General features: G+C 43.6%; 1 protein-coding gene across 1 annotated transcript; it reads right to left on the reverse strand.

The window, feature by feature from the left end:
- Positions 1-8,848: 8,848 nt before the first annotated feature.
- LOC119736636 (perlucin-like) lies at positions 8,849-9,583 on the reverse strand. The gene has a single exon (XM_038210649.1). It carries the CDS (start codon positions 9,581-9,583, stop codon positions 8,849-8,851), a length of 735 nt encoding a protein of 244 aa, XP_038066577.1.
- Positions 9,584-10,826: the final 1,243 nt, after the last annotated feature.

The raw sequence follows: 10,826 nt of genomic DNA on the forward strand, positions 1-10,826 counted from the left end.
TCTGTCACTTGTTGTCGATACAAGTTGTTGAATATCAAAACGCAATTATCAGTACCGATACCTCAGAATAACTACCTGAAACGAAGCCTGGTTGTCTCTCACATCATTTGAGCCTAACGGGAAACGCTTAGAATTTGTTAATTGGCATGATTTAAAGGAACAAAGCGAGTTTTAGCCAAGGTGCAGTGCGTACGTGCACTTGGCCTCGTGCTTACTGAAGCGTGTCTGCCGATCAAGGCTGGTGCACGAAACTTCGCCTCGGGCACACGAGACAGGAATCAGACTGTTCGAACTTTCTTTTGTGAGGACAAATCAGAATATAGGCCATGATGTGGCTGTAGTGTGAGGTATTAACATTGACACGCTTAAGTAAATATCAGTGACTGTAGAGAATGTTATTAAGGGTGCACCCAATCAAATGAATTCCGATAGTACAACAGTGATAAATGCCCATACTTGAAAATTCTTTTCAAAATACTCAAAAGTTCCACGGGTGTTCAGGCCGCAGTGCAGAGAAAAATGATGATCAACATGTTATCTTTCATGTTCATTTCAATGTTTGGAAGGTTGGGCGGTTCTACGGGGGGCTAGGGGGGCTTTAGCCCCCCCCCCCCCAAAAAAAAAAAAATTAAAAAATTGTCAAGCCCCCCCCTCCTCCCCCCCCCCCCCCCCTCCTCCCCCCCCCCCCCCCCCCCCCCCCCCCAACCTATTGATTTTCGGAGGCCTAAGTGTCCGGAAAAATAACCTGTCTACATTTCAACACGCCTCCCTGAAAAAAAATATGGATCCACCCTGCTAGCCCCCTCAAAATATTGGCTCTAGAACCGCGCCTGGGTTGACTGACGACTTTTCGAGAAATTATTACCCATAGAAGACGACCTATGAAACGAGTGGTGTTTCCCAAAGTGTGGAAGCCAAAGTGCTCTGATCATCGTAAAATAGCTATATATGCAACTAAAGGCTTGTTGGTGACTATTGTCGGTCCGATCCATCCCTTACCGGAGGTTAATTTCTCCACCCTTCGAAGATCCAGGTCCCGTGCCACAGCCCGGTGTCACGGTCTCACTTCTCCGGCGTGCTAGCTTCTCCGAAAAAGGGAAATTTCGCTTCAACGCGCATGCACAAAATTGCGCAGTGGTGTACATTTTCGTCAACTTTATTTGTGTGCTGAGTTCTTCGGGGTTGTACTGCTGCACGTAATATCTTAGGATATTTGTATGCATTGGTTACAGGGTACCAGTCGAATCCAGAATTTTCGTGGCGCGCACAACTCCCAATATGAACCAAAAAAAGACTTGAAATGCACATTTATTTAATTAAAGCCGCATGGTTGCACAAATAAAGACACAATGGACCACGAACGAGCAAGGAACACGGACCAAGGAGTTCGTTTTTCCATGAACACAACATGCATGATGCTGGGAACACAAATCAGAATGCTTGCAAGACCATGGAATGACTTGACCCACAGGAAGTGGTACATAACACATTCTTGGGTGTCCCTCATGGGCTTGGTAGACTTCAGAATACAGCCCGCGGAAAAGTAAGCACAGCGGACACATGAGCATGTAATAACGTGCTCATGTAACGTGCTCAACTGTTCGCCGAATCGACCCGGAGAAGCTAGCACGCCGGAGAAGTGAGACCGTGACACCGGCGCGCAAGCGCTTCCGCTACATAAACAAACCAGTGCATACGTACTCAGTGTGTTACCTCCCGAGTGAAAAATCAATCGAGTGGGATTCGAACCCACGACCTCCTGCTTTCTAGTTCAGACGTATTACCACTCGACCACCGAGCACGTAGGATCGGTTGGCATGGTTCAACTCTAATATACATAAAGCAGCGGGTACCGCAATCAAACTATTCATAAGATGGAATTTTGCGACGGGATGATGTAAATCAATACTAGATTTTTGCCCTTCACTTCATTTTGAAAAGAAATATACTAAACCTCGCAGGACTCGACCATGCGTCAATTGTGCAGATCACTTGTACTTACTAGATTTGAAAATCACCCACAACCCTCATTCAATTCCTTGGGTGATTCAACTCTCTTTTCATAAATCTTTTAGCTAAACCCACCTTTGCATTGTCCAAGAAATAGCAACAATGCCAAGCGATTACGAGACGAACGTCCATGATACCCGCCATTTTGTCTAGTTTCTTTTCTAGACTGTGCGCTTGGCCTGATTTTATGTAGAAGTGATGTGAAATGTTATAAGCATGACCCCCCCCCCCCAAAAAAAAGAAAAAACCAACACACACACACACAGAGCTCACTCAAATTCGTTTACGAAAGGAGCTCTTAATTTCAGAAATAAAGAAAATGCCAATAAATAAACAAAAAAGCTTAAAATGTGTCTATCCAACACTTACATTGAATTTAATTCTACAACAAAATCAAATCAACGATTGGAAAATCTCGGACTGCAGTAAAATGTGAATAAAGAGCCATATTTTGTCCGCGTTCTCGTGATCTTCTAGTATGTTATTGTGCATGTATGTGCCATCTTTAAGTGGTAATTCACTGCCATATCAAAATACTATAGAATTTAATTACTGTGACAAAATCAAGCGTAGTGCAGAGAACCATTTATTACAGTTTTACTTAAATCACAAAAACATGTTGCTAGTAATTTGTGCACGGCCATGGGCAAAAGCTTTCATTCGTTTCCGTTTGAGGGGCAGTTTGTTTTTCATCTCGAGGGGTCACATTTATAACCGCGAGAGGTGCACGTTTGTTGGACTAGGAAAATCACTTTTCCGTGATTAGAAACAAATATCATGTGGATTTTGAGGTATTTTTTTTACTTCTTGACAACCAAAATATATTGCAAAGCACTGAAAAACGAAGAAAAGTGCAAACGCTTTGAATGCAAGGGCGGATCCGGGGGGGGGGGGGCAAAGGGGGCCATGGGCCCCCCCCCCCAAAAAAAAAAACGAGACCAATTTTTTTTTTTTATGTGACATCGCAATAAAGGCAGGCAATGAGTACACCACCATCTTTTCCTCAAAAAAACATTGGTTAAAGTGGTCAGAAATTGCCTCAGATCGCACCACAGAGCATCTAGAATCCAAAAACTTTTTCGGGGCAAGGGCCCCGAACCCCACGCCCTAATTTTTTTGACCCACTTTTTGGGGGGTCCAAATTTTTTTGGCCCCCCCTAAAATTGTGTTCTGGATCCGCCCTTGTTTGAATGCGCCATTTTGATGTAAGATTAAGGCGCGTACGTGCGCAGGTATGTGTATCTTTATCATGAACAGCGCCCCCTGGTGTCCACGCCCTCATCCCCCTACCCCTGATATTCCAATTTCGAAGGCCGGGCAGTGTTTGGATTTTGGTCATCCCCTATCCCCCCAACTCGCCGACACAGAATTAGGCGACTGTATATACAGGGTGAGTAAAAAAAACAACAACACGAATCCCAAATGGCAGGACCAGTTTTTGAATGAAGTTTTGCCTGTAGCACTTTCAAAATCTAGGATATAAAAGCCTGGTCATTACTTTGAACACAACCACCGTTTTTAAAGTTCTTTCCACGGATCTCAAAAAGTGTTCTTTCAGCAAAACGAAAACAATTTTCATAGGTCATAGGGATGCATGTAAATTGTTTTCGTTTTGCTGCAGAAAGAACACGAACTTTTTTGTGATCCGTGGACAGAACTTTAAAACGGTGTTTGTGTTCAAAATGCCGCAACTTGAAAAGTACACGAGTGATTTGAATGATTCTTGTACTAAAATGAAAGCTTATTGATTGGACTTTCCTATCCTAGGTTTGAAAGTGCTACAGGTAAAACTTCCTTAAAAATTGGTCCTGCCATTTAGGATGCAGGTTTTTTTTTACTAACCCTGTTCTCGCCAGCTTAAAGTGATGATTCACTGGCATAATCTAAACTACGGAACATTATATTACAGCGAAACTTCAAGTATCATGCAAAGAACTACATGCGTTGACAGTTAGCTTAAATCACAAAACATATTGACCTGTCATGATGACCTGCCAAAGCTATGAACGAAATGTTTTCTGTCGTGTGTGTGTTTTTTTACACAGAAAGCTAAGAATTTGACGTTGAAAAGTTTGAGGAAATAGAGCCCTAATTAGGCCTAATCTGACAAGTGTTTTAGAGTTTAAACCATTGCTATGCCGTCACACTATTGTTAAAAGTGTGGATTCGGATCTACGAATCTCTTACACTGGTCACAAAGTGTGGATTCGGAACGACGAATCTTTAGTAAAGTGTGGATTCGGAATTACGAATCCACACTTTGAACATGTCGGACAATTGTTCTCTATAATGAGCATGAATAGGACCGTCTGCGTGAAAATTTGCTCTCCGAAAATTACCAATGCATCTTCACTGTCCGATTTTCCGTCGTCACTGCAAAATCTACTTTTAGTCAGAAAGAAATCGTCGTCTGAACTATCCATTTTGACGTAAAGAGCCTATACACACAAAATGACTTGGTTGTACGGGTGTGGCGAAACACATAATAAACACGCCAGGAAAAAATTTTTGCAAAAATGAGGTGAGCCGTAGCTCAGTGGATCGGAATATGAGTCAAAAGCAACCTGACGCCACTTCCGCACTTGTGTACGACGTCTATGGAGAGCCATTTCAAGTATTTCCTTACAATTTTGGAAACATTTATCAGTCCCAGATTCATGTCTAATCATCATTTTTGCAACGAATGGCCTTCATTGAGATGATATATGAAGCAAAAAGTGGCGTCAGGTTGCAGCATTCTTTCCAATACTTCTGTTGACGCAATGGTTTAAGTCGAAGAATACACTCGCAAGTGTGGATTCTTAATTTACGAATTCACCTAAATTACGAATCCACACTTTCTCGTGTATTCTCCTTAACGTATCTAGCTACTGTCCGTAGATTCCTAGATCCTCCCCCTCCTACAGTCTGATATCTGGATCCATCCGTAGACCCGCTTGATTTCGGGAATCCAAATGTTGTATTTTTGCGAGCGTCATGTCTGTACACGCTGCATCTTTCGTTAAAGAACACTGGCTTGATGTCTACGTACAAAAACATTTACGTTAATTTACTGCGATTTAAATGTACACCGAGTGGTTATACCTTCGCCACTTTTTGGGATTTGTGTAAAGCGCCTGTCATGCATTTAGATATTGAAATAATTGCAGAAACTGTCCAGTCGTATGTTCTTCGCACCGGCTTCGTTACGGGTGATGTTATTCAACTGGCAAATCATCCCATTGTGCCCGCCTCGTCGCAGATTGAAGGAGCGGCATCGAGGCTCATCCCGGCACGCCGAGCCGCACGCGATGACACCCTTGACCGAGAACTCCTTGATGACGTGACCAGTGAGGCAGTGGGAAGAGGAGCGGGCGTCGGCATAGCTTTGCAGGCAGTACATCGTGGGCACGGCAAGCGGAACGGGACTCTCACAGATGACGGACATCGGATGGCCGCAAAGAAAGTCATCCATGAGACCGTTTTTATAACGCCACAGGTTTATACAATCGTAATAACCATCTCCCTCTTTTGGTTCTCCTGGTGCCCATTTGAAGAAGTTGCATTCTCCTCCCACACCAGACTGCATCCACTTGCCTTCCTCCTCCCTGTCATTGCATCCGATCCAAAGATTACCCTCAATAACGTTCCCGGTAAACATCTCCCAGATGAACTGATGCTCATCCAAGGAGTCAGGAACCGCCAAGGCAGCGCCCATCTCCGAGCAGGCAGCATCACCCTGGTCCCACGTCATTTTCTCGGTCAGGAGTTGATAGCAAGAACCCCCGAATCTCTGCTGGCCGGGTTGGCAAGCCTCGGCGTGAAAATACGCAAACATGATCGCAGCATTCAGCCAAAGCAGCTTCATCGTGCAACCTGGATTCGTGTGTGTTAAAGTTGAACAATTGTATTTAAAGATACTTCTTTTTGTACCAAGGATATGAAACAGCCATTCGTCAGAAAGTCGCACTGCAGAAAGTCTCGGTAGAATTCGGAAATAAAAACCTCGTCAACAACGCCTGTGATATTTGAAATGGCACTGATCTGTTTTCCAGAAACTGTCGTTTCATAACGGCATCATTGCCAAGATGACTGCGCGGTTTCATTAAAATCATATTAAGACCGTGTCCAAGACTCAACTCCTATCGATCTATGGATACGTCTTTGAGTCAGTATCTGCCCACGTTATTGTAAGACCTAGACATAGCTTCTGAGCAAGCAATTTTGACGGCGTCAAGGATTCTTAGGTTTCCTTAGCAACCGTAACCACGTTGATTCGCTACTGCCATGCCCATAGACAACTCTTTGGCTATTGCGTGCCTATTAGCCATTATATAGCTAGGAACGGGTCCTATCGATCCAATTTTGCTTTACCTGATGAGTTTCGTGTTGTGGAGTGAGCACTAGCGTAAATCCGTGTCTGCGATTGAGGTGGGGGGATGGGCGATGACGAAAAAATCCTAAACATTTCCAGGCCATGGAAATTCGCCAAATTGGGGAAGGGATGGGCTGAAAACCACAAGAGGCAAAGAGGATTTTATGTCTTTTGAGTGCTGTTAAAAATCCCCCCTTATGCTTGAAAATGCACGCAGAACTACAACGCAGGTTGAAGCAATTGAGTGCCATTTCCTGAATGTAGACCATTCCCAGCACGCGATCTGTACACTCATGAATGCCCCCTTCAATGGCGAAATCACTTTGCCAGCTTTTGTTAATGGGCAATGTGCAAAAACAATACTTTCGGAATGTACTCTAGCAGCCAAAACGGTCGGATGACCTTGCCTGGCTAAACAGTGTTCTCAAGAGGTAAAGTGAAGACCAAATGCCAGTACGCGTAAATGTCGTTCGAGTGAAACAAAACGCAGCATTACCGCCGCCATGTAGATGACTTTACTGCAAATATTATCAACACGGTGATACAGGTGAAATCAACGATGGCTGAAACACCGGCAATGCAAAACAAAGCAGAATATATATATATATTTATTAACCCAGAGTGAAATTTTAAGATTGTTCACTCAAAATAATATGGTTTTTAACCTTTCTGCATACATTCCTAAGATAGTTTACCCATTATTGGTCGAGAGCCCATCAGGTGGCCGGTTTTAACGCTTGATGGAGACCGGCCGAAAAACTTTTCCGGTGCCACATGAAATATGAACTCCTATGAAATCCGGTGCCAGTACCGTTTTATTGGTTGAAAGTTCACAATCCACAATTACGCGCAATACTACCAGTGAGTCAGTATTTCATAGTCCTAACACACTACATGTACACCAGCACACCTGCGTTCTGCGTCACACACGCAGCGCGCGCCACACAAGCAGCGCGCGCCACACACGCAGCGCGCGCCCCACACGCAGCGCGCACCCCAATCTCCATATATGGAGTTGTTTATAACTACTCACGAGAGGGCCATTCCAAAGCATAGCTAGATGGATGTTCAAAAAAACATGAAAGTAACATTGTAGAGCAAAAATTTTGGAAATTTATGATTTTTGACTTGTTTTGACTTGATGACAGAAAAGTTTTGATTTATTTTTACCGAAAAGGTATTAAAAAAAAAAATGTGCTTGACCGGTAATATACACTTTGTTTCAGACCGATTGGAGTGTGCATGCTGATAATGAGAAGGCTGGGGTCATTATCAGCATCCACACTCCAACCGGTCTTAGTGTTTAAAACCGGCCAAGCACAAAATTGTATCCCCTTTTAATTATGCCAATTGCATTATGGCCTCCAAGAATACGCTAATGTGAATTTCCAGAAATAGTTAATGTTGGGAAGATAATTTTATGTCTGTACCTTTCAGTTGCCACAATTTTTATTTAGACAATTTGTTTTAATCTGTGTGTTTCTCTTCTGGTATTTTAAACCATCGCATACGTTCTCTTTCTTTGATGGGGTTAACACAATGGAAATCTCACAACATTACGGGTAAATTTTGCTGATCACTTTCACTTACACATGATTCGAAAATGGCCGACAAGTGGCGACAACCCTCCTTTATTCCCCAGTGATTCAACTCTCTTTTCCTCAATCTTTTAGGAACAGAAAGAATAACAACAATACGAAACCTACCTTTGCATTGTCCAAGAAATACCAGCAACAATTGCCAAGCACTTTGGAGACAAACGTCCGTGATTTTATTGTTTTAATAGATTCATTCTGTGCAATGTTATTTGCCTGGCCGAAAAACTAAGTTCGATATTAAAAAAAAAATACTGGATTCCTTTTGATCCAAACGAAGAATATATCATTGAGCGCTATGAAAAAACAACGTTCTTATCAGTCGCTCACGAACAGAGCTTCTCCGCTTAATCTCAAAATCAAAATCAAACCAATAACTAAGCAAATAGTTTAAATCTTGCGCTCTAACACCGACTGTGAATTTTAGTCTACGACAAAATGAACAGTATTCACGATTGGCAAAAAAACACGGAACTACAGTGAAATGTCAATAACAAGGCCTAGGCCCTATATATTCCTCATTCTCTTCTTATAATTATGTTAATGTTATAGTGCATGTATGTGCCAGCTTAAAGTGGTGATTCACTGCCGTATTTTATCATTATTGCTGTGAACATTATTGCTGTGAAAAAATCAAGTGTCGTGCAGAGAACCATTTACAATCAATTTAAACCACAAAATATGAGCTGGTAACCTGTCGTATCTAGGTACTCGCTAGAAGTATCAAGATCTTCCCCCCCCCCCACAGTCTGATCTCTGGATCCGCCCATATCTACCTGCTTGATTCAAGGACTCAAAAGTTGTTTCGTTCATCTACTGCGATTATGTACATCGAAAGGTTAGACCTACGCCATATCTTTGTGTTAAGGGGCTGTCATGCGTTCGGCATTTAGAATTCGAAATATTTGCAGCCACTGTCCAGTCGTATGTTCTTCACGTCGGCTTCGTTACGGGTGATGTTATTCAACTGGCAAATCATCTCTCCGGGGCCGCCTCGTCGCAGATTGAAGGAGCGGCATCGAGGCTTATCCCGGCACGCCGAGCCGCACGCGATGACACCCTCTGCCGAGAAATCCTCCATGACGTGACCGTTGAGGCAGTGGGATGAGGAGCGGGCGTCGGCGTAGCGTTGCAGGCAGGACATCGTGGGCACGGCAAACGGAACGGGACTTTCACAGATGACGAACAACGAATTGCCGCATTTGACGTCATCCATGAAACCGCTTAGGCGACGCCACAGGTCAATACAATCTTGAGCGAACGGCTGACCTTCTCCATCACTTGGTTGTTCCGGTGCCCAACTGAAATAGTTGCATTCTCCTCCCTCATCACCAGACCTCATCCACTTGCCTTCCTCTGCGCTGTCATTACATCCGATCCAAAGATTCCCCTTAGTAGTAACGTTACCAGTGAACATCTCCCAGATGAACTGATGTTCCTCCAAGGAGTCAGGAACCGCCAAGGCAGCGCCCATCTCTGAGCAAGCAGCATCACCTTGGTTCCAAGTCATTCTCTCCGTCAGGAGTTGATAGCAAGAACCCCCGAATCTCTGCTGGCCGGGTTGGCAAGCCTCGGCGTGAAAATACGCACACATGATCGCAGCATTCAGCCAAAGCAGCTTCATCGTGCAACCTGGATTCGTGTGTGTTAAAGTTAAACAATTTTATTTAATTAAAGATACTTCTTTTTGTAGAGAGGATATGAAACAGCTATTCGTCAGAAAGTCGCACTGCAGAAAGTCTCGGTAGAATTCGGAAACAAAAACCTCGTCAACAACGCCTGTGATATGTGAAATGGCACTGATCTGTTTTCCAGAAACTGTCGTTTCATAACGGCATCATTGCCAAGATGACTGCGCGGTTTTCATTAAAATCATATTAAGACCGTGTCCAAGACTTAGATCTATGGCTACGTCTTTTAGTCAGTATCTGCCCAAGTTGTTGTAAGACCTAGACATAGCTTCTAAACAAGCAATTTTGACGCCATCAAGGATTCTTAGGTTTCCTTAGCAACCCTCACCACGTTGATTCGCTACTGCCATGCCCATAGACAACTCTTTGGCTATTGCGTGCCTATTAGCCATTAGATAGCTAGGAAAGGGTCCTATCGATCTAATTTTGCTTTACCTGATGAGGTTTGTGTTGTGGAGTGAGCACTAGCGTAAATCCGTGTCCGCGATTGAGGTGGGGGGATGGGCGATGACAAAAAAATCCTTAACATTTCCAGGCCATGGAAATTCGCTAAAACGGGAAAGGGATGGGCTGAAAACCACAAGAAGCAAAGAGGATTTTATGTCTTTTGAGTGCTGTTAAAAATCACGCCATTGTGGTTGAAAAATGCACGCAGAACTACAACGGAGGTTGAAGCAATTGAGTGCCATTTCCTGAATGTAGACCATTCCCAGCATGCGATCTGTACACTCATGAATGTCCCCTTCAATGGCGAAATCACTGTGCCAGGTTTTGTTAATGGGCAATGTGCAAAAACAATACTTGCACTAGCAGCCAAAACGGTCGGGTGACTTGGCCTGGCTAAACAGTGTTCCCCAGAGGTAAAGTGAAGACCAAATGCCAGTACGCGTAAATGTCGTTCGAGTGAAAGAAAACGCAGCATTACCGCCGCCATGTAGATGACTTCACTGCAAATATCAACGCGGTGATACAGGTGAAATCAACGATGGCTGAAACACCGGCAATGCAAAACAAAGCAGAATATATATATTTATTAACCCAGAGTGAAACTTAAAGATTGTTCATTTCTCCATAAATTCCTAAGATAGTTTACCCAGTGGTCGAGAGCCCATCACGTGGCCGGTTTTAACGCTTGATGAAGACCATCCTAAACACTTTTCCGGTGCAACAAGAAAT

Source organism: Patiria miniata, unplaced genomic scaffold (genome assembly GCF_015706575.1).
Source record: "Patiria miniata isolate m_02_andy unplaced genomic scaffold, ASM1570657v1 HiC_scaffold_3, whole genome shotgun sequence".
Taxonomy (NCBI): domain Eukaryota; kingdom Metazoa; phylum Echinodermata; class Asteroidea; order Valvatida; family Asterinidae; genus Patiria; species Patiria miniata.

What these genes read in the sequence shown, in the direction of transcription:
- LOC119736636 (XM_038210649.1), bottom strand. Translation starts at nt 9,583, where the DNA reads ATGAAGCTGCTTTGGCTGAATGCTGCGATCATGTGTGCGTATTTTCAC.